Source organism: Ostrinia furnacalis, unplaced genomic scaffold (assembly GCF_004193835.3).
Source record: "Ostrinia furnacalis isolate ACB-3 unplaced genomic scaffold, ASM419383v2 OfSCF6001, whole genome shotgun sequence".
Taxonomy (NCBI): Eukaryota; Metazoa; Arthropoda; class Insecta; order Lepidoptera; family Crambidae; genus Ostrinia; species Ostrinia furnacalis.
Window position 1 is genome coordinate 4,468 of NW_021136240.1, and position 24,630 is coordinate 29,097.

Here is a 24,630-nt window from a genome sequence, read left to right on the forward strand (position 1 = left end):
TATCAGTCAAATCATTACATATTTTCGTATCAACCATAGTGAAATGTAATTTATAATCAACAGTATTATTATTATTAATTTTAAAACAAACTAGTTATTTGTTCCCTTATGTCATTATAACACTCCTTTGTTAACCTTTCATTTTCTTTTTCGAATTTAAAAGGAATTACAATATGCCGATGAAGATGTTGCTGGATTTTGCGAAATTACAGATTCAGTATCAACATCATACAATTTGATTGGTACAAAACCACAGAATACATAATAGTATAGTCTGGTCTGTGAGCACGTATAATTTTGTCCAATGACCCCAAGCTACCCATCCTTAACGCTCGCGCGTAATTATATTGCTGCTGGACAATATTCTACGTGCTCACAGACCAGGCTTTAGCAACAAAAATTGCACTCCTTGGATCAGGATTAGATGCCGACCTTTTTAGGGTAATAATAATAATGCAAAATTTCCAACGAACCTGGTGCATTTGATTTCAAATGCACCTTACGACTACGCTCACAAGAGCGCAATTTTTTTGTGATCAGAATTGATCTACCTCACAGCTCAAGCGTCAGGGTTGTTTAAGCAAAGTAAAATAAATAAAAACTTCATTTTAAGAAGCATTTATTGTATTTACGATTGGTAAACGTTAATCTACTTAGTGGTGTTTGTATTTCGTACCATCTCCAAAGTACCTATTAATAAACTTCAGTGTTGCGATAATTCGAAATTGGACAAACAGTTTTAAAAGGTGTAGTGTCGGAAAATAGACACGGTGAAGTAAAGTTAATGTTTTATTAGCTAAAATAATGTTTTTGCAAAACTGCACATGAACACCGATGAGTCATCAAAACCAGGGTCAGAGAAGCTGTGTTTATAAGTAGCCTAAGAAGAAGCACCATCACACCCCCATTTTAGTATTAATGTGTATTTATGAGACTCCTCCGTGTTAATACTAGTCATTTTAAATATTCTTGAAACAGTCAGGTCTAGAATATCTTGTAATCTAATTTTTACCTGAACCTCTGATACAATTTTTGATTCAGAGGGCGGATAACAATCCTGTTTTGCTAACTATATTTGATAATACCTAGGTAATAAGTCGGGAGCTATCCGTTGATCTAATGTCAATTGTTGTAAGATCATTATTTTTGTACAGACGAAGAGCATTTAGTTTCATTTGATAATAGACTTTCACAAAAACTTTTGATTGCCTCATTATACTCAGGATGATTTTGAATGAAATCAAAAATAAACTTTGCATTGGAATCTATAAGATTTTTTGATGCTCTTGGGGAGTAATCGATATGCTCTTGGGGAGATTTCTTTAAATAATCAGTTCTACGTCTCTTCTGGCGATCACTTAGTTCTAAAAAATGATTCTGTGGAGTAGTACTTGAAGAAGAAGGTAAACTAGATGGATTTGGCGGACTACAAAACTGACTCCAATCAACAGATTGACTAAGCCAATCTACGTTTGTAACTAAAAATTGGTTCTCATTATAATGACACTGCCTCTTCTTGCGACGAACAGTGTCAATGAAATTATTTATTTTTTTCCTTAGTTGTCTGAAAAATAAAATGTGTAACTCAGTACCTACCTAACACAATCATAAATAAAAAAAAAAAATGTAGATACATTCGAAATGTATGGATGTAGTAAATTTAACGACAATCTTTTGTGATGATGTGATTTTTTACTATGTCTGTTTTATAGTATTTCTTTATGTGCATAAAGTACCTACTAGCGGCCGCCCGCGACTTCGTACGCGTGGATCCCGTTTTACCCCCTTCATCTATCTTACGCGGTTTAGATTTTTTCATACAAATTTTTTTCCCGCTAACTCCTGTTCCCGTGGGAATTTCGGGAATTCCTTTCTTAGTGCACCTCTACGGTACCTAAGCTACGTCCCTTCCAAAGGATGATGGGCACTTTTCTATGGAATTTGGGCGTAAAACCAACAGAAATATAACTACTATTATTTGTTAGGACTTGATATCAGAAATATATTTTCATATAAATAACTACCAAAAACTCCCGGGTTTGCTTGGAAATTGACATAATGTGTAATAGTAATAGGTGCTTTATTGCGCAAACAAAAATTATTATTAATTAATATACTTATCTACTTACATTTTAAATACATTAAGTTATTTATCCATTATTATGTCCAACAGTTCAGGAGTGGGGCCAACAAATGGTATATTTAAACGGGTTACCNAACTTTTTTCCTTGTTCTGTGTACCATTTTATTATTTATTGAGAGTGAATAAGTGGAGGGAGTATGGCAGTTGAGCGAGGCGTTTTCATGTACGCCCGGAGAGGCAGACGGGGTTAACAGACCGTTTAGAGCCTGACCTGGAGACCGCGGGGACGCCCGAACCCCCCCAGAGATGGCCACCTGGTCCTCCCGTCCGGTCGCCAACCGGCAAGGTGGAGCATCCTGGGATTTTTCGCTAGGTGGCGGGGCAGCCTTTCACGTGTGGCTGGCAAGCTACTTGGGCCCCCAACTTCCTGCGGTCAGCCAGCGGTGCACTGTGCTTCGGATCCCGCTAGCCTCCAGAATCAGGCGCCCGATGCGCCTACCCCGCTAAACTCAGAACGGCGATGNTTTATTTTGTCATTCGATATGGCGTAGGTAACCCTATTTAAACCATGTTCTACATTATAAGCGTAGGACCATACCTAGGTACCATTTAGAGAAATGACATGAACACAGTCATGTTTCAATGAGATTTTTACCAGTTAAGTTGTAGTGTTGTCGCATAATCGATCACGGATCGATTATTAATCGATATTGCCAAATAACGATTTATCGATTAACAATTCGATTAATCGATTTTATTGATTTCCATCATTACTATCATTTGATTGATAATTTAATTCCTTATTTTCAGCAATATAATCGATAATTGCAATCGAATAATCGATTATGACTTATTCGGTATACATACTTAACAAATCGATAGAATCGATAGTAAGATATGATACAATACTCTCAATATGATCGATAAAAGCAATCTAATTGACCTAATACTATTTTTATTACCCTAATATGATGTGAAATACTATGGAAACCTTGCATATTCAACGACCTCTATCTCCGTATCCCCGCGTATTTCAGGATTGTTGTCATACTATGAAATGAAGTAGGTACTAGTATTATGCTTTAATTTAGTATACTTTTTGTTTCTGTTGGTTTAACGCCCAATATGCCCATCATCCTTTCAAGTGCATATGTTTAGCGTTTAGGCTGTGCGTTGGTCTGTCAGTCAGTCAGTTTCTCCTTTTATATATTTATACATATAGGTATTATATAGAAGATTAACTACGTTAGTACTCACCTCTGTTTATCTGAAGATAGTCTATGCGAAAACAGCTCTAATATCCTAGCCAAAGAACTAGCGCGATCTTTCATAGTGGTTTTTAATAATGCGTACAAATCACTATTTGTCTTGAGGTTTTCCATTTCAATTAGTATTTTAACTGAAATGCACACGAAATTGATTTGTAAACAATAACTACTGAGGCAAAGAACAAGGAAATCTATAGGAGGGTATACCGATAAAAATACAGTAGAATCTTGATAACTCGAATGTCAAGGGAAACCAAAAAAAATTCGAGATAGCAAGTTTTCGACTTAACAAGAATTTCGAGATAATAATATGATGCTTGTTAACAGCCAAACAAATACTGACTGAGCCAAGTAACCAAAAATGAAGAAACATAACATCTGTGTTTCTTAGACATTAGAAAGTTTATTGAATGTATTCATTCCTTGCACGTGTGCAAAACAAAAACAATAGATAAGAGGCCCCGAGCCCCGAACATTCCTTTTTGATTTTATTGCCACGAGTTTTGAGCTCCGGGAATCCCGAGTAAGAAATCATTATATTTTATGAACTTCGACTTACTGAGGTAGGTATTTGCAGTTCGAGTTACTGAGTATTAAAATGTACGAGTAATGCCTCACAGGGAAATAACTTATTGTTCGAGTTACCGAGTCTAAAAAATTCGAGTTACAGCGTCGTTCGGGGTTCGGCGGAAGGCATATCTTTTCGATTTACCGAGGATTACGACTTAACAAGGTTCGAGTTATCAAGATTCTACTGTATTGACATACAATAAAATTCCTGTAATGTTTAAGACTTTCGCGAACCATATTTTATGTTCTTCACTGACATCATGTCGATCCTGGTAAAAGCCTTTAAATTAAAATCTGCTTCAATTTTTGTCTCGCGTATTTTTAATTTATTGATATTTAAAAGATACAACATCAACTCAAGTCAAAGCATAACTGATTTATTATTTGTATACCCACAATTAGATACAATATTAGAAACTGTCAATGTCAACCAAATACACATTATACCTTTCCACCATAATCAAAAGACAAAACAAAACTAAAGAATTCACTTAATTAAACAATGATAATTAATTAATCAGTAATTGGAATGCCAATAATGTCTGGCCACTGTTCAGGTGGGGGAAGGACAATAGGAGGGTCGGAAGATGTTGATGTAGAACTCGACGCCTGTGTTTGTTTCTCAGAAGCAGGTCTTGGTTCCGTTGCAACTGCTCGTCTAACCAACTGATCCACATGACGACGATGTAGCTCACCATCTTCCGTCCTTACTAAATAAGCGCTGGGACCTTCTACCATCTCGATCACTGCTCTCTGCCATTTCTCGCCTGGCCCATACATACGAGCCAATACTGGCTGATCAACAACAAAGGTCCGAGATGGTGTGCGTTGCGCCGCCGCCTCCAGCTGCTCATCGGCATTAGTTGGGGTTGTGTCCGGGTGCAGGGACGACACGGCTGTTCTATACCGGCGTCCGTTTAACATTTCTGCAGGTGTCTTATTAGTGCAACTGTTCGGTACAGTTCTCATTGCATACAAGACTTTNCTCAAGGTCTCCGCTGTGCGAACGGTAAACACAGGCATAGAGTAATTTCTCCAGGCCCGTGTCGACTAAAGCCCAAATCACAGAGAATCCGGGAACCTCCAGGCATTTGAGACGTTTAATGCAAATGTCGTCACGAGCATAGACGCAAACTCCCGCCCGGGCTTGAAATTTATGTTCCAATGTGTACCCAGGGTAGAGCAAGTACGCCGCGTCAGCTGGACATTTGATCTGTGTCTCTGTGAGGAACAGCAGCTGCGGTTTTTCAGTCTCAAGGTGGTGGTGGACTGCAGAGAGATTGGAGTGCAGCCCTCGTATGTTGGTGAGGTGCACTTTGAGTGGGAGGACGTGCAACCGCTGTTTAACTTTTTTCCTTATTCTGTGTACCATTTTATTATTTATTGAGAGTGAATAAGTGGAGGGAGTATGGCAGTTGAGCGAGGCGTTTTCATGTACGCCCGGAGAGGCAGACGGGGTTAGCAGACCGTTTAGAGCCTGACCTGGAGACCGCGGGGACGCCCGAACCCCCCCAGAGATGGCCACCTGGTCCTCCCGTCCGGTCGCCAACCGGCAAGGTGGAGCATCCTGGGATTTTTCGCTAGGTGGCGGGGCAGCCTTTCACGTGTGGCTGGCAAGCTACTTGGGCCCCCAACTTCCTGCGGTCAGCCAGCGGTGCACTGTGCTTCGGATCCAGCTAGCCTCCAGAATCAGGCGCCCGATGCGCCCACCCCGCTAAACTCAGAACGGCGATGTCACAATCCACGCAACTGCTCGGACCCATACTCCCGAAACGGCTTCCCCAGAACACGCACCGGAACACGGTGTAATCCGTTTGGCGGTGCGGCTTAGTCTGGGGGGTGGTAACCAGCCTCGGCCGACGCCTACCACCGGAAATTGGCTACTCATTTGGCACCACCCAGGGGTCACTTGTGGGGTCTCAAGGGTAAACCCACGGAAGCGAGTAGCATTAACCCCCAATTAATTATTTGATTGTCATTATCATTTTCGGGTGTAATGATACCAATCCAATATTTTGAAGTGTCTACGAAAAATAATTTCTTCAAATTCACTCTTTTTGTTTACCTTTGGGTAAAGCTCTATCGCCCGTATTCACAAACATTACTATGAGGTCGCACAGTGCGTGTGGACGCACAGGGTGACACACGAACCAATCATAAAGCTCTATTCAACGCTGTGCGTTCAATTTGCTGCTTCACTTAAGCAAGCATCATTTGTGAATACGGGTGTCAATCTTTTTAAGTAATAAGAGCAAAAAACTCCTCTAATTCCTATAACCTGGCCAAAGAAGTAAATAAACTGTACCTATAGTAGGTACAGGTAAAATAAATAACTTCCTATCGACTCTCTAAACTCGGAAGTTCCAGGTGCGATTCCCAGATGGGAAACGCGTAAGAATCTGTGCCCAGTTTGACCTGATTTTCGAAAAAAAGGTAATATAAAATGCTTTGGAAAGCATGTTAAACCATCGGTAGATACAATTGTACCATTATAACACTAGAGTCGTCTTCAGTTGTCAAATACATAACCCAATAACCTTATTCTTATAAGTGTAAGTACATATATGGTCTTCAGGGATGATTAATACTTCTAAACTAATAACTAGGAAGTAGGCCATAGCGAATATAATAACAAAAAAAGTTATTCAACACTTTATTGTGCGTGTAACGAGTGTTCGTTATCTTCAGATTTAATTACGTCTCACAAGAGTACGGCAATTATATTAACTCGGCGACTGCGCTCTAATAAATTCACTCATTTTGTCTCGTGTTAGATGATATAACATCCTTTAACATAATTATTAATAATACTATTATTTATTATGTCTTTACTAATAATTACGGTTATATTTTCGAGAATTCTTGATATTATTTGCTCTCACTGTTGATCGTTGCTTGATGCTTGCTTAAGTGAAGCAGCAAATTGAACGGTTTTTGTGTCACCCTGTGCGTCCACGCGCATTGTGAGACCACATAGTAATGTTTGTGAATAGGTACGGGCGAATGCTAGTTTAGAGAAGTCCGCTACTTAGTCTCTTCTCCGAATTAAAAATTAGCGTTTTGTTCACACGTTGCAGTTCATAAAACTAACCGAACAAGCTTGAGCCAGCAAAATTTTTAGTCCAATACTGCTGTGGGCCGTTATTGCTAATACGCAAAGAAAATTAAAACCATTTAAAAGACTGAAGTTAAAAAACACCTTTTTCAGCTTTCGCTAAAATGCCTCGCGCCATCGAATGTAAAAGACAACATCCTGTAATAAAGTGCTGTAATACCTAGGCATTATTTCCAGGGAAAAATACCTTTTTAAACCCACTCAAAGTAACCACTTTACCATTTGCAATTTAAGTTCGTAGAATTTTCCCTAGCAAACAATAACAAAGACCTTTAATCATCATGTTTTTGACACGAATCTAATCATCCAATTGCAGACAATCAGACAAGACATCGCCCCAACCCAACTGTGGGTTAGGTTATGTCATAATTCACCAGGCGGGATCAATGTGAATTTAGCGGATGTAAGACAAGTTTCTGGAAAGCCTTGGGAGAGGCCTTTGTCCAGCAGTGGACGTCATTTGACTGAAACGAACGAACGAAGACAAGTTTGACCAACAAGAAGCGTAGAGTCCACTCGAAAAGAATTTCACTGATTCCAATAGAAAGTATAAGAAGTTTGAAATATTTGAAAAGGTGTAGACGTCTGCACAAGTGTCTCAACAAACACTGAAGTAGTACTATCGTCTGGAAATGATTATTATCGTTCATAATCACGCAATACTTGCCCGCACGAGTGGTGATGTAGAGTCGGTCGCAAATCTAGCCTAGCTGAAAATCTTTTCTTAAAAGTTACTATGTTTGGCGCTTATCTCGGTCAGTGTAGCCACGATAGCCCAACGGTGAAGTGGTCGGGCCGGTGGTCTCGAGATCCGAGGAACAATATTTTTGGTTAATTATATATGGTAGGTATAGGTTGTAAATATTGATTGTCTTCTAGTGTATGTCTTGTTGGTTGTCCTATTAAATAAATAAATAAATAAGGTGTACAATTAGGCCGTACCTATTTAAAAGCTTGGCTCTACATGAGATCTGACAACTTTTTCACAGTGCGATCCATATGGCTCGTCATGGTAACATTTTAGATGAAATAAAAATGTTAAGGGATTGAATATCCTGTATCTTAGCTAGCCAAGGAATCATTTTGTGAACAGTATCCGATTAACTTTGATGTACTACATCTATGTACCTAAGCTAAGCAAAATTAATGTAAATAAAACTTCATTTAGTAGGTAACTAGATTCATTACGAGGATTATGTAAAATAATATGCCAAGATCGTAACCGTAACGAAGTTGGTATACAACTGCGTACCTAACGTTATTACGGCAGTAAATTTCGGAATGTGGGAAGTTATTATTTTAATAGAAATAACAGACGGTGCTAAACTTTCACATGAGTTATTATTTACTTTGACGTTTTGTTTACTTTAAAATGTAATATTCATCATGATATCAAAATAAATATGACCTCTTATAAAAAAATGGACAAGTCTGTGGTCTAATGTTCAGACGGTGTGACAGTAGGTCGAATCAGTATAGGCCTATAAATTAATGCAAGAAATTGACGATTAAAGAAGTACAAAGACGAAACAAAAAAAACATATTATCATAAGGGTGATTCTACAGCTCAAATGTAACAACTTTTACCTACTAAAGACCAACAAACAGTTAATATCCCAAAAATCAAATCAATGACCAGTTAGATGTTACAATTCGTATGAGGTAGTGATCTTATAAACCCTGTAAGTTGTATATTGTTGCATTTAAGCAGTAGAATCACTGCTGAAAATGTGCGTTTATCGTTACATACTAGACCATACCTTAAATATCATTAATATCACAATGACACTAATTACCTATACCACGTCCAAAGCTTTAATTACGGGGACGTGAATAAATGATCACTCCAAACGAATCCGCAACTCGAAACAACAATTAGAATCACTAACTCTCCACAAACGGCCGTCAAACTACCCGCACCTCAAACTTTACATGTTTGATGCAAAATAGCCCCTATTTCAACTGGAATAAGATGCCCCAGTGTTAAACTTGATCTGCCGCTGTCCGTACCTACTCGCCTAACTGTCAGGGTTGCCAACCGCATTCATTAGTTGGGGTACCGGCAAACGGAGGAAAATTATAAAAAATGTAGCGGGCAGGCTTTTGCAGCGTATTCGAAAGAAGCCACTATTAAGTATAATTAATATTTCTTTTGTTCACTAAGAGATATCAAATGTTAGCTAACACTCAACCTTCACTGGTTGGGTTTTTATGGGAGATCAAGCTTTACAAGATCTGAATCAGATCCTGGCTATACAAGAGTTGCAGTGGTGGGAAAGTGCGGTGAGATAAGTCCCGTAAGAGATATTTAATGGCCAGATTCTGTCATTCATTTGACACAAAGACCTCCCCAAGGATTTCCACAAAGACCATTCCTGTGCTGCCCGCATCCAGATGCTTCCCTTGCCCTTTAAAAGATCGTCGGTCTGCCGAGTTAAACCTTATCTATTTCTAACACCAGCCCTGTGAGGATAGAAGGCAGTCTCCGCAGAGTTTAGCTGTCGACAGAAATTATCGCCCAAACTAGACGGAAGCACTTGTTAGCAATTCGGAACACTGATTGCCAAACAGTTCCGTGTTTTGCTTTCGTACTAACTATAGTTCCGAGAAAGATGTATCGAAATGCTGCGATGGCATAATTATCAAGCAGTCGCTTTGAAGTAAGAAACTTGTCTTTTTTTCACAAGAAACTCTCTTGAAAATTTCCACTGGTTCACCAATTTATCCGTAAGCAGGTATAGAAATCATATCATCTCGATGACATCATAAAGGTAGCAGGAAGGCGCTGGATGCAGGTCGCTACCAACCGGTCAACATGGAAATCATTGGAGGAGGCCTATGTTCAGCAGAGGACGTCCTATGGCTGAAATGATGATGTATAGAACAATTGCGCCCCCCTGCTGACAACAGAGGGCCCCCGCTGAAAATCAGTTTCGAGACAAGCCTTGGATGGCGCGGTCTTGATTTATGCTGAGCGGGTGCCTTTTTGTCAGAGGGGGACAAGCAGTTATCTGTCCATTTGTGTATCTCTTTCATTATGTACCTATGTCTTGCCTGCTTGTTGCCTTTCTTTCAAATAAAAAACTATTCTATTCTACATATAGAACAATCAGAGCCCTCGTCCACCAATCGACTTTTTCAACTAATACTAGTACATTATTCTGTGCTAGTACCTTTATGCGCCGAAAACTAAATGAAACTATGTGACACCAAACCTAGTCAAATCTAATTAATTCTGTCTAACTACTAAGTACACTTAGTTCGCTCGATAGAATGAACCACAAACAATTTCTCGCTTCAAAATGTCGGCGAATCTTTGAAAATCATTTCAGTGAACTCCCGCCTCATGCTAAAACCCTATAACCCGAAATTCACGCATTTACGCGCTGGGAACATTAATTTCACTGAAGCGTAGACAGTCATTTTGTACATCGCGAATATGTATGGTTGTACATACGAACAACTTCGGCATTTTCCATGACGTCATGTTCAGACCTTCAGACATAACAAGCACACATTAACAAGCTTCTAATTAAAGATATGCTAATTAAACACAACTATTGGAAATAAGACACATTGGAGAAATTCACATTAATATTGTGTAAAATTGTTGCTTTATTTTAGGTCTATTATACCACTTTGATCACCTGAATTTGATCACTCAGATGATCAAAATAGACTCCAGGCAACACTTTGGTGTACTTTCATCAACCTAGGTGATCAAAGTCGAAGTGAACTTAGGCGATTTTGGACGCAAAACGTAGGGCATTGTTTATTCTTAGGAAACTATGGCAAATTACGACGAAATAAGCGTGTAACATAACATCAAAATGTGCCTTATTAAGATTCACAGAAAATTCGATATGCAGAATAGTACAGACCGAACGAGAAGACGATGATAATGATGTTAATTCTTGTACATATTGACGTTAAAAAGACACCTAAGTAGATAAATGAATACGCCGTATAAAACAGCTCACAAAATTCACACTACAGGAACTTTATAAGTTAAAAAGTGGTCTAATCTCTATTTCACTAAGGGCTGATTTTTCAATCGTCGGATAACTTTATACTTGAGAATAAGTTTGGCACATTGACAGTTTCAGTATGGAAAATATGTCAAAATGACAAGTTTATTCTTTAGATAAAAGATATCAGACGATTGAAAAATCGGCTCTAAATATGATACAAAATAGAACATTGGCACGGGGTAAGTATAAGTTTTGATATTCACGCTAAGATTTCGGATAGTTTGCAAACTGTCCGCCTCTTACACACATATTTGTGCACCGGGCATCGCACGTACTTAATTGGAATCTGGAATGTCACTGAAACTTACCCGGAATGTCACTGAAACTTACTCCAGTAGAGGGGCGTAGCTACTAAGGGGCAACACGGGGCAGTGCCCCGGGGCCCCCAAGCTTAGGGGGCCCCCGAATCCTTACCAGAAAATCTCAATTGAACTGATCTTTTCAAAATGTTCTCCCATTTTCAACCGACTTCAAAAAAAGGAGGAGGTTCTCAATTCGACCCGTATGTTTTTTTTCTATGTTTGTTACGCGATAACTCCGCCAATTATGAACCGATTTGAACAAATCTTTTTTCGGCGTATAGGTAATACCTCAAGGGTGGTCCCATTTAAATTTAATAATAAAAAAAAAACAACCCCCAAGGGTGGAAAATTGGGGATGAACTTTTTTATACGCCATATCTCCGCCGATTATAAACCAATTTGAACAATTATTTTTTTGTTGAATAGGTATTATCAAAAGGGTGGTTTCATGCGAATTTGAAGAAAATATTTCACCCCCAAGAGTGGAAAATTGGGGATGAACTTTTTTATACGCAATATCTCCGCCGATTATGAACCAATTTGAACGATTATTTTTTTGTTGAATAGGTATTATTTGTGTTCACGCATTTGAAGTTGGTTTTTTTTTTTTTAAGTTATGTAGAGCTTTATCAAAATAAATAGAGATATTCGAAAGTTATACCTAGGGAATTCCCCTAAATTCTTTCTGTGTTGGCACTGGCAGTGTTGTAAATTTGACGGATAGCGATAAGTGCGTTTAATTGTGAAGAGAAGAGAACGGTTAAAAAAATTAATGCTGTATCAGGAGTAAGTAAGCTTAACGTCAATAAATTTCATAAAACCTAACCAGTTTAGATTGCAGTGGGGCCTCATCTTTTTATTAGCCCCAGGGCCCTTGGTTACCTAGCTACGCCACTGCTCCAGTAGGCGGCTTTGGCTCCTTAGAAACTAGATATTCTAATAACATCAACTATAACATGGCTTAAGGGGTTGTAAGTAGGGCATGTAATATCGGAAGGTTTTCAATTCCGATATTGAATTCCGATATTAGATCTCAATATCGGAATTCCGATATTAATATCGAAATTGAGTTCATGTGCTATAAAATTAATATTTGGTTATATTTTTACGTTATGGGCATCCATTGCATTTGGTTTTTTATGTGACAAGAGGCAAACGAGCCGACGGATCACCTGATAATGAATGGTTACTGAAAATGAGCCTATAATATGGACTAGCAAATAATTAAAGTTTTTTTTATAAAATCACAGGTATCAAACAAACTTTTACTCCTTCATTATATTACCCTGTTTTATGTTGGCGGAACGAATTTTAGAGTCATTCAAATCATGTGTTACAAATATTGTAGAGAGTCGTAAAAATCTTGAATATGCTTGTAATTTGTTCCTTTTTGAATCGACTCACAAAACCACGAGCCATCATCATCATCATGTCAGCCATAGGATGTCCACTGCTGAACACAGGCTCCGATGCTGATTTTCACAATGGCCGGTTGGTGGCGGCCTGCATCCAGCGCCTTCCTGCTACCTTTATGAGGTCGTCGGTCCACCTTGTCCTACGCTGTGCTTTCCGGTACGTGACCTCCACTTCAAAACCTTGCTGCCTCTTCGTCCGTCTGTTTTGCGTACTAAGGCAGAACCGTTGGAAGACCTTATCACAAAGCTCGAAGACCTTAATCGAGTTTCCCAACAGGTAGGCCTTCGGATGAATATGGAAAAAACGAAGCATATGTCGAATGCCCATGTTGCTCCTTACCCAGTTTCAGTTAGGAGCTCGATTCTCGAGATTGTTGACAAGTAAATATGTCTATCTCGGACAAACGATCAGCTAGGTAGTTAGATGCAATTTCGAGAAAGAGGTAAATCGTCGAATACAAAGACGAAAGTCTTCAATTAGTGTGTGTTACCAGTGATGATATACGGCTCGAAAACGTGGCCTTTGAATATAGGGCACAACGTGCTATGGAGAGGGATAAGCTTGGTTTTTCTTTACGAGATCTAATCAGAAATGAGGAGCTCCGTAAACTAACTAAGGTCGCTGATATAGCTCGACGGATTAGCAAGCTGAAGTGGCAATGGGCAGGGCACATAGTACGCAGTACATGTACTTTGAGCTTTGTGGCAGGTTGTGGAGAGTTTAAACGATTTGTTTAAAATCTCAATTAAAACTTTTATCTGATTCCGATATTACGATATTGGGTCGCTCAATATCGGAATTGAAATATCGGATCTCGCAGTCCGAGATTCCGATATTACGAGATTCCGAGATTCCGATATTCATGCCCTAGTTGTAAGGGTTTAATATTCCTTGATAAGTTTTAAATAACGCCCACGATACCCTTAAGGGTAGAGAAGCTGTAATGAAAACTACATTCCATCCTTGAACCGTGAAGTTTAAACTTAAGACAAGCTTCTTAATCTTAAGTAATCATTTGTTATGATATCAAAAATTATAATTAGAGAGGAGGAGATTAAATGACTGATGATGATGATTGACTCGTGTGTTGTATGACAAGACAAGACAACCGTGGTATCAGATAAGTATGCAGGTACTATGAGACGTCTTATTGGCATGGTTCAATTAAACCGATTAAAAAAACTGAAATAATTATGAAGTAAAAAGAAAAAAAGGAAAAAAAATAACTCGTAATTACTTATTGCACAGTGCTTCTTCTTTCAAATCAGTTTCATGCTGATTAAGCACCTTGTTAACTAATTATTTCCGCGAATAAAATTTATTGCCGAACAGTGCAACGTTGCATTATTGTTCTCAGATTATAAACTTGTTTAATAACGAATCAGAGTGCCAGTGTGACGTCACTCACATCACTGTCAGTGGCATGGCCAGCCCGTTAGGCGAGCGTGTTTGGACTTGTACAACTGACTGGCATGCCTTCACAAACAGTGGCAAAATGGAGGCAAGAAATTCAGCTTACTATGCCAATCTTTGGTAGTTTCGCAAACCAATTTTGCGGCGATTAATTTTTTTTTCAAAATTAATTAATTCATTGACCCTGCTTAACACACTACATAATATGTTAATACTTACACAGAAAACCCAGACATAATAGTAGACATTTTAAAACAATTGGATATGATGACGCACGTCATCGACCTTGAACCGGCTTGAGGTGCTTAAAATGAAAAGTATTTGCATAAAATGAGATAAAGAAAAAAAATATAACTGCTTCAAATAAAAGAGTAAAACAAAAATACAAATTGAAACGTCCTTACATTGCAATTACGCGCGTTTGTGTATAATACGCGATTGTGGGGAATAATTACAACGCAATCAATTAGGTACGTTCCACATCGTTTTCGTTTGAACAGGCGGGAGAGATTTAAACGAACGTCCGTTTGTATTATTGTAGATTAATGTCCATTTTATTGAAAAAGAACGAAATCAACATAATTTTGCTGTAACAAAATTAATCCTTAAATAAGCTAAAACTAATTGAGATTTCGAATAAGAATTAAGAGAAAGACGAATTTATTCTTAAATGGTTTATTCTTCTTGAACGCTAATAGTATGCTTAAGTTAACATGGGTGTTAATAATTAAATGATTTCATGAACAATAAGTTAACGTTTAAGAAAAGCTTTTGAGTGTAAAATTTAAGTAAACTCCTCATAACAAAGAAGAAAGGGCAAGCGTCTGCTTCAACAACAATAATAAAACTTTACAAACATTGAAGCAGCAAAGTTACCATCTACCTTAAGTTTTATGTGAGGTTCCTAACAAATTCATCAGGTTAGTTAGTGCCAAATGAGGTATAGATAAGCACTTTTAAAAGCAGTAAAGTTTTTTAAATTGAAACGTTGTGAATCTCAGTCGCAGCGAATGGAACAAATCCATTTCATGAATTGCAAACGTTTTCTTGCAGCTGAGCCTATAATTTTGTGAATACATTCCTTTTCTGGAACAGACTTGCAGATTGATTGCATAAGACCTTACATTAGTCCATTCATATTTATGAACTTTTCTGGACCATTCTAAAACGGGCAAACATGCCTTTAGATGATTTGAATTTAAAATACTCCAATTAAGGGGAGGTAGTCTAGGGTTATTCTGACAAATATCACTATGAGACCTACCGTCCTTATTTAACCCTTTCCAAGATATTCCTACTTAAAGAGTGTAACCAAAAATTTTCAAATAGTAGTAGTAATATTAATTGTTAAATCTTCGTAACTGTCATTATTTTATGCAAAAACTGCTAAAGTCTGGTCGCCGAGCACATAGAAATTCGTCCAAAAACCCCAAGCTACCTATCCTTCTCGCCCGCGCGTAATAATATTGCTGTCGCGACTGTGCGACGGGCGGCAACAGTGAGTGTGCGAGCGCAACAGAAATTAATTACACGCGAGCGATAAGGATGGGTAGCTTGGGGTCATTGGACGAAATTCTACGTGTACAGCAACCGGACTATATACAAAAACATAAATGAGGACGGTAGGTCTCTAAGGTGATATCTGTCAGAATAACTCTAGCCTACCTCCCCTTAACGGGTCCGCCGCCACTAATTTCCAGACACCCTGTATTATAAACCCACGCTTTCGGTGAGCTAGGAAATCAGGCGTCCTGCATAAAAGCAAAGTTCCTCCTTACTTGCGAGTTTCATTTGTTTGGGTTGATGGATGACGTGACGAAACGCTTTCAAAGTGTTGGTACCTACTTAATACCTTTGAGAATTAACCAAATGTAAGTAGGCGGGGAACAATCAAAACAGAGTATGAATGGCGACAATAAACGTATACTCGCAGTCGCTCGGATGAACATAATATTATGATATTAGTAACTGCGTCTATCACGACATTAAAATTCCTAAACGCGACTGACTAAAGTTAGGATTTCCGCCAAGAGCACTAGTTTAATCTTCTTAAATTCGCGTTTAGATCGACTTTTTACTTTTTTGCACCTTACACACACAGTCATTTAGGCCATGCAAAGGCTAGAAGCCAATATAGGTCATTATGCAACTAGACCGCACTGTCCTTGCCGTTGCGTGCCTGATAATACTAACGAATGCGCGGCTCCATAAGTGTATCTGCGGTCATTATTTCAGCAGGTAACAGTTACGTTTCATTTTACTTTGTCGCATAACAGCTGCATAATCGGTCTGAATAACTGTCATAAATTAAAGATACTAGAATGCGCGGCTCCATAAGTGTATCTGAGGTCATTATTTCAGCAGATACCCGTTACATTTCACGTTATAAAAACTCATTTATTTTTGCAAATAGGCTTTTGAAAAGCACTTTTACACGTCCCAGTATTAACCCTACCACTGCTTCGGGACAATAAATGGGCCAGTGCTGAGAAGAAGCAGCGCAAGAAACTCAGTCACTATTGTCAGCTTGCTTACTAATTAATGTTGTTGTAATTGTTACTTTGTCGCATAACAACTGCATAATCGGTCTTGTGACTTTAAAAGTCTTGATCAAAGATAGCAAATCAACGAGCTTTGAGACTTGGAACTTATTGTTATTAGCCCGGGAAAGAAAATATTTCAAGAAACCCATAATTTTCCACGAAATACCTCTACACTAGAGCAGTGAGTTTAGGTACTTATTCTACTAAATTAATTACTTGGGAAAACATTGCCAACAACTGAAACAGAAAGCAACTTCTTATAACTTCGCTCAATTTCCACTGAATTGGTTTAATCTGCTCAAAAGTATCAAACAAACTAGACTTATATCAGACCGAAAACCAGAGCTGGCGTACACCCAAATAGGTAACGCGATTTTAATCTCATGTAATACGTTTATACGATCAACAGTTGCTAAACTTGAGATGCGTTCCGGAACACTAATCGTGGCGGGAACATTTCCGAGAACGATTACCGAAAACATTAACCGCTGGTTATCAGCGATCTAGGCCTCGCCAACTTAATAAGCAAGCTTCTATTAACTTGTCACCGTTTACACCGACGGGAATTTAGTTAGGCTAAACCACTTCAGACTTGAAATTGATTCTTAACTTTCCGTTTAGGTTTTCATGGAAAATGAAGCTTAAACTTATATGACAGGTTGATTAGCTAAGGTCATGAATTCACGACACAATAGAGCTTTTGTAGGCAACTTTGTAATTTTTATCGGTTTAACCGCGCGGTTTTAATTGCTCATTGGAATCATACGACACAAACTCTTACGATTGTATTGTGTTGTGAATCATACAGTCGCGTTTTTAAAGCATTCGTAACTTCACAACCTGTTTGTTTCCTCCTCGCAATTTGGCTGACAATGACTGAACCAAATAATCTAAACATTTTGCATCTTCTATATCACTTTACTCATTAACAGTATCGTTCATTCGTATTGTATTTTATGTATCCACGCTCCATCGCATGCGTATCCGCGAATGTATCACTACAGCTACCACGTCTAGATATAGATGACAATGATGTAAAAATTTGCAGTGATCAGCAAATTTTTAATACTGAGTTTCTTCTACAAGTATGCCAACCAATCAGATAAAATTCTTACGAGAAAACTCCAAATTCTTATTACGACAAGTCATAACAGAATTCGCCACAGTTTACGGTGTTTAACAATTTGCTGAACGACCGTCAAGTGGGGCAAATGCCGTCAAATTATTAGATTGTAACTTGAGTCAAGGTCAGAAAGCAAAGCACAGTGACTTGGAGATCATTGACCACGGTTTTACCATGATTTTACCATTGCGGGTACAAGGAACTTACTAACGTAACAAGAGGTAGCTGTACCATTATCTTTAAAGACAAACTAAAAATAGAACCGAATAGGACATCGGACGGAAGGAACGTACAATTCCTACAATACAAAAGGACATACTTAGATACGATGACAAATACGATGCTGATGTTGATGATTTTCCCGAAAATTTAAACAAAGTTAGCTAAAGCCATAGCAAAATTAGTGCGTAATTAAGGCACATAAATGTACTTATTCATTACGAGTAGAAAGAAAGAAATTTGAAACCATAAAAAATTACAATAATTTAGTGTTGGTTTTCAAATGGAAAAACTGTTCAACGTAGGTAGGTAATATTTAATAACTCTTTTCTCTTTGCATAATCACGAATCTAAATATTACGTGACGGTGTGAAGAAGGCGAATTAATCGGCTAATCGCATCGATATTAGCAGGAAGGGCGATTTCTAAGATCGAACGTAACTACCCACTTTTAACCGATTTAATATTCGCTGGAAGCTATTACCCATGTTGCACAATTTCTACACGATTGGAGTTAATTGAAAACTTGGCCAAGCTGTCCACATTCTTTACTTCAATGAACTTTATCTCCCATTGTGGTCATGGGACCAATTATGGACACCAATTTGACAAACCCAAGACACAACCCGATTGACAAATAGTAGTTCGTGAGTATTGCTTGATAAGAATCGGCTTTAGACTCATTGTTACTTGTCCGTGGGATCAATGAACTACAACAATGAAAGAATGACTGCTTGTGTTGTGTTCCTGCAGTGTGTTGGATTTTGACGCTATTGAAATTGTAAAATACGCAGTAGATGCAGGGGAAAAGGCAATGATGGACGGTGACCGCCCGGAAACCGTCAATTGGTGGCCGCGATGACCACACAGGGAAGATAAATTGACGCAATGAATAGAGGAAGCGTGCAGTCATCAGCAATCTTGACCTTTGCAAATTACGTCTCACTATCTCAGACGGAACAACTGATTATGCACAACTTTCACTCGAGAAATGCATCCGACGCTCATGTAATGCAACCTATTTCTATGCAAATCATACTGCCACAATTAAAACAAAAGAAAGCACTTTCATTAACGAGTCTAATAGTTTCAAACCCTTTTAAGTGGAAAGAGAAATGAAATATTGAGGCATGATTTGAATGAGACATCAGCTCATTATATTTGTACCTGTTTATAGCGTTAAAGCGAATATTTTAAATTGTTCACGTATTCCAATACCGATCGGACGTGGTCCGATTATGGCAGTGTTTTACTTTTAAGGTACACACATGCACGTAGAATAGCGATTGCGAAAGTCCAGTTACTGGCCACTTGCGGCCGTGGATCTAGACTCCAATTCATACGAGAAACACGAAAATAATTCAGTTCCTGCTTCAAAAATAGAAAATTCGGGCATACCTTTTATGAAACATTCGGCATAATCGAGTTCTCAAATCCAGTCACAATACACGGAACGAAAACAAAAACCACTGAAGCACTTTGCGAACACAAAAATAATTCGAACCAAACTTAGGGCCTTTTACGGCGCGAGGACATATGGCCGGGCGTAAAACACACACATCTTTTACGTTTGTTTTTGGGGAAATAATAAAAACTTGCACGTTATTTGAACAGATGGGTAGATATTTATTTTAGTTCACGCGCGACGAGATCGTTCTCCGGAGACGCCGAGCCGCCGTCCGTGAGCAGCGAATCACGGCACTGAGCCGGAACCGTTTGTTTGGTCCGTCTAGCCTTCCCTTTCTAACTAGAATGCATAAATTGAACAGCGCCATCTGTCTACGCTGCGAGGTATTCGCTGGCGGGGGCGTTGGATCACGGGTCGTGAGCAACAGGCTGTTGTAACGTAATGTACCTACGTCAAACGTACAGAGGGCGGCCTTTTAAAGAAACCTCCAAGACTTGACTGTGAATTTTTGAGTTAAATTTTGTTCAAGTATTTTTTTTATTTGTAATCAAGTTTGTAACGAATACTGGAGTATTTACCCTATATTTTCATTATTTTACTAAGACTTTGTGAAAACAAAATATTTTATATTTTTTCCATGCTTTTAAAATACCTTTTACCAACTCGAAGTCCACTTCCAAATTGTATGAAATTACTAACTTATTGAGAATAAAAAGGTATAGTAAAAAAACAGTATATCAATCCATAACGTATCTTTAATTGGAAAGTAAAATGTTTGTCGTGATTTAACCTTAACCTATCATAATTTTACATGATAACTCTTTCTCCGTCTGCTCAGCGGTTAACTTAACCAAGTTTGTACTAGACAACGCGGTTCTGGGTTGGTACCCGGCCGATAGCCACGAATCAAGCACCTCCGTACTTGGCAGCATTGTTCTTAGCGAATTCCTAACATATATGTACGCCTGCGGCGAATACTTGTATATACTAAGCGCGAAATTCTTCAAATCATCCGTTTGCCTGATCGGCATCGCTAAAACTAAACCGCTCATGTCCTCGTTTATCTTGTCCTGCAACGACAGAAGAATCCGCGCCTTTTTCTTTCTTTTCTGATCTAGAATCTTCTTTTTCCTCTCAATCATGTCTTGTATGCGGTGGAGTAGCTTGTTCTGGCGGTTGTGTGCTCGCATGCTTCTCTTTAGCTTGTCTCTGAGGCCGACGGCTTGTCTTTGCATTTTCTGGACCTCTGTGAATAGTTTGAGCACTTCTGTGTTGTCTGGTTTTTCTGTCTTTACTGGTTTGCCGTGTATGTCCGCGTGAGAGTTCCCGTTTACAGGCCGCAGTTCTTCGTCGTCCAGTTCCTCAAAGTCCATGTAATCCTCATCGTATTCTTCTTCCTCTTCTTCATTGTCTAGCGTTTCTTCGTCTATGTATTCGACCTGTTGTAAGAAAATCAATTTTGATACTTGTTTCGCGGACGTTATTTAACTTAAAAATTTCAACGAAGGCTTTTATTTTCCAATAAACTTTAAGTAACACCGACAATGAATTCTATCGGTTCATAGCTGCTAAAGAATCTAATGACCTGGTATAATTTATAGATCAACAGATTAATATTGGAACTAAACGTATAGTGCGAAAATTGTGTCATTTTTTCACGCAATTCGTACTTTTGGGCCACATTGTCCAAAACTTAATACCCAAATAATTAAACCAACCTGTAAAGATCGACTACTAAAGCAATATCTACTAAATATCCACTATCTACGAAAACCACTAACTACATAATAAACTACAAACCTCCAAAACATGTCTGGGCAGCTTCAGTGAAGGGACCGCATTCTCCACCAGGACCATCTCATTGGAAGCGTCGCATTTGAAGCAGTCTACAGAGAAATGCTGTATACAGATGTAGGAATAGTCCGTTGGCGTCCAATTGTTGCGGCCCGTCAGGTCCGTCCATATCTGCTTGAGGTTCGCGTCTTCTGGGAATCTAGAATTAATTAATAAACACTGTAACTTCTACTTAAGGAGTGATGGAATTAAGTTTTTATGTCCCCTTAAATTAAATTGTCAAGTAATAGACATTATATTAAGAATGGACAGCAAATTGTATTTGCAAAGAAATGAGCAGAAAATGAACCTGTTAAGAAAGACAAAGACTCAAGTAGCTACAAATCGGGTGCGATGTGACCTCATCACGCACATTTACCCTATGTTTACGTCACGAATGAATGAATGAAGTTACCACTACACAGCCACTGGTCCGGACTCCGGAGGGTGAAATGGGGTTTGTTTATTAATTTATTTTTTTTGTAACATGGGAGTTACAGGGTGTTTTTCGCCAGAAAGGCGAGGCCATTCTATTAAGACCTGACGGTGTTCTTCAGAGTCCATTGGGATGAAATTGTTGTAAACAACTTTAGAGTTGTTTACAACAATTTACTTATCTTCTGTTTTGTTTGTAAGACTCCGCCGAAAGAAATGGTAATTACGGTTAATTAGTTGTAAGATATTATCGCCTTAGTTAGACACGAGTGCTGGTGACGCGAATATTTTAGCCTAGATTAAGTTAAACTACGTTTTATAGTCAGCTGACTGATCATAGTTTAAAATATGATGGATGGGTATTAATACGAACTCTTGCTTAACATGTTTTACGTCAAACAACGCCTCAATAAGCGACGGGTAAATCGTATTGCAAAATGAACCTACTGCTTGAGGACAAATAGTACCTATGGCTAGTGAGTAGTGCTGAGCTGGGTGGGCCAGTTTAAGTCCTTTATGTTTTAGCGCAAGTACACTGCGGAATATTGTCCAAGTCGAAGCGCTATGCAGCTAGCCCGCACACCGAAGTATGGGCGACGCACGGGTCAAAGGTCACGGGGAAAGTAACCGAGATGGTGTTCACACTATTTGAATAACCCTCGATCGCCCCGGGTGCCAACTAATGCTACGCCGCCACTGCGTGGGCCTCCGCTATTTCGTAAAAAGTAACGTACGAAACTTGGCTATGTGAATGAAAATAAACCAATCAGAAAACCTCAATGTATGCTTAAAATTTAATCGACAATCGACATAACACTTTCGCGAGTCTCGCGGTTAAAAGACACAGGAATTTGTATAGTAGGTATATAGGTAGGTATTTCATAAATGTAGGAATATGAGTTGCGCAAATTCACCTTCGAGTTTATTTTTCGTGACAAGATATCCTAGGTCTGATCTATTTCTATACCAAAATGCATTCAAAATTTTTCAGCAAAATGAAAAATGTTAATAATAATGTAAAAATCTAACACACAAACAATTAAGTATTTTCATTTCAACTTTAGTATGGTAGATCTATAGACCTAAATAAAATTAAAATAACAAGAAGATAAAAGTAGGGGACATAAAAACAATAGAAAAATCAACCAAACCAAAATAAATAAAACATGTTTGAAAATTGATAAATAAACTATTTGTTTCCTATATTCCAGACATTTATATTGAATAACTTCTGTTTACCTGAAAAATGACTCCTCATCTAAATTCTTTGAGTCTTCGCAGCCCAGCACAGCACAGGTCTTGGTGATCTCCGCCTTCACGTCTGCATTGTGCTTTACCTCTGGTGCCACCATAGCTGGTTTGAATGGAGACGGAAAATATTTTCAAAGTACATTATCAAGTAGTTTCATCTTTAAATTTTACTAAAAAAATTGCCAAAATTGCTTACACAGTGAACAGCTATTTTGTAATTTTAAAAATATAAATCAGCAAACTAAGCAATACTACTACACCGCTGCTACTTTGTACATACAAAGTAGCATGAATGCTGACATCTGCATGAATTTAATGTCCACCACTGTCATGTGAATTTGTACATTTATGAAATAAATGTGGACTAACATGTACTATGTTTATAGAACATATTGGTTTATGTACTAATTAAGTTGGCATGTAATCAAGAAACATGATAAGTGTAAATAAACAGTAGCCCGCTAAATATATGCAGTAAACAATGCTCAATTCATTATTTTATTGCGTTGAAGTTTATTATGGCCCAATCTGCACGTACCGACCGGTGTAGCTTTCCCCTTAGTTTCACCAAACTCGACATTCTCCTTACTTTTGTAACTGTAGCTCATTTTGTTTACCCTGAAAAACAACGATCTACGGACAATGATACACCAAATATTGCCTATGAATTTAATTGCACTCAAAATTGTATGCTTACATTCAATATTCTAAACAGTTTCCTCTGCACCAGCCCCAAGGCCCGGTTTAACTGTGATAGTAACCTTTCTCATAGGTTATAATTTATCAGATAACAATTATGTATCTCACATTATTATTGTGCCAAATAAAGCTTCCGTGTCGTCAATATACTATATGCACATATAACTGAATTATAGTAATAACAATCGTTTTTAGAATTCTCAACTCCGAAAACAGTAAAATAAATCTTTTTAACAATTTTGAATGAATGACGAACGAATGTGAAACAATAACTGACAACAAGCGAGCGCGTCCTTCCATTCATTCATTCGTTCGTACGCAGGGCAAAGAGCGACCGGTATTTTACCGGTTTTATTATTTTTTGTTAATGCTACGGCTATGTAAGAATACCGAATTACCATTTTTTTAATGTGGCAATGATATGAATTTGTTTGTCAATGCCACTTCTTTGCTGCCTGCCACAGATATGGATAGATGAAGCATGTGTCAAAAATTGTATGAAGCCGAGCGTGCCACTTTTTTAACGTCATTAGTGTCATTTTAGCGAATTTTAGTGATTGCCGCAACGTAAAAGTAATCGTATCATCGTACTGCATTCGCAAAGTCATCGAATGATATCGTATGACTCGATTCGAAAATTAATTAATTCCGATAAAACTGATATTTTATTAAATTTATAGCTAGTCTGACTGTGGATTAAAATAATTTTGTAGCGGTAGACGTTATTCTACATTGTTTATTTTTGTTGTGCCTAATGTTTATGAAAGTAATTACCGTTATTCCATTATGTTAAATAGTACTACTAGTAATTCATACTTAATTCCATACTTTTAACTATCCTAGTAAGTACCTGGCCTAGTTTCGTAAAATAAAGACTATTCACTCAAATATTTTATTTTTAATAAATGTAAAAATGCGTAT

The 24,630-nt window shown here is 38.2% G+C and overlaps 2 protein-coding genes across 4 annotated transcripts in view; both read right to left on the minus strand.

The window, feature by feature from the left end:
- Positions 1-797: 797 nt before the first annotated feature.
- Positions 798-24,630, minus strand: part of LOC114361796 (uncharacterized) — a 79,547-nt gene continuing 55,714 nt past the window's right edge. Inside the window, exons 5-6 of the mRNA XM_028316986.1 lie at positions 3,341-3,482; positions 798-1,564 (exon numbers count right to left, since the gene is read on the minus strand). The gene's annotated coding sequence lies outside the window, so the exon portion shown is untranslated. The remainder of the gene's footprint in view (positions 1,565-3,340; positions 3,483-24,630) is intronic.
- LOC114361794 (THAP domain-containing protein 1) lies at positions 20,227-23,965 on the minus strand. 3 transcript variants are annotated; one of them, XM_028316984.1, is made up of 5 exons: positions 23,708-23,965; positions 23,549-23,643; positions 22,999-23,113; positions 21,292-21,484; positions 20,227-20,930 (listed from the first exon to the last, which is right to left on the minus strand). In XM_028316984.1, exons 2-5 carry the CDS (start codon positions 23,616-23,618, stop codon positions 20,283-20,285), a joined length of 1,026 nt encoding a protein of 341 aa, XP_028172785.1. In that variant the 5' UTR covers positions 23,619-23,643; positions 23,708-23,965; the 3' UTR covers positions 20,227-20,282. The 3 variants fall into 3 exon arrangements, with proteins under 3 accessions (XP_028172785.1, XP_028172784.1, XP_028172786.1); XM_028316983.1 differs by having other exon boundaries at positions 23,549-23,628; positions 23,708-23,963; XM_028316985.1 differs by lacking the exon at positions 23,549-23,643 and having other exon boundaries at positions 23,708-23,963.

Bases quoted from the DNA above. Each gene is read 5' to 3' on its own strand.
- LOC114361794 (XM_028316983.1), bottom strand. The intron at 23,114-23,548 runs GTACGTGCAGAT...CATTCAAACCAG, and splicing joins GGGGAAAGCTACACCGGTCG to CTATGGTGGCACCAGAGGTA. The intron at 21,485-22,998 runs GTAAACAGAAGT...AATTAATTCTAG, and splicing joins GATGAGGAGTCATTTTTCAG to ATTCCCAGAAGACGCGAACC.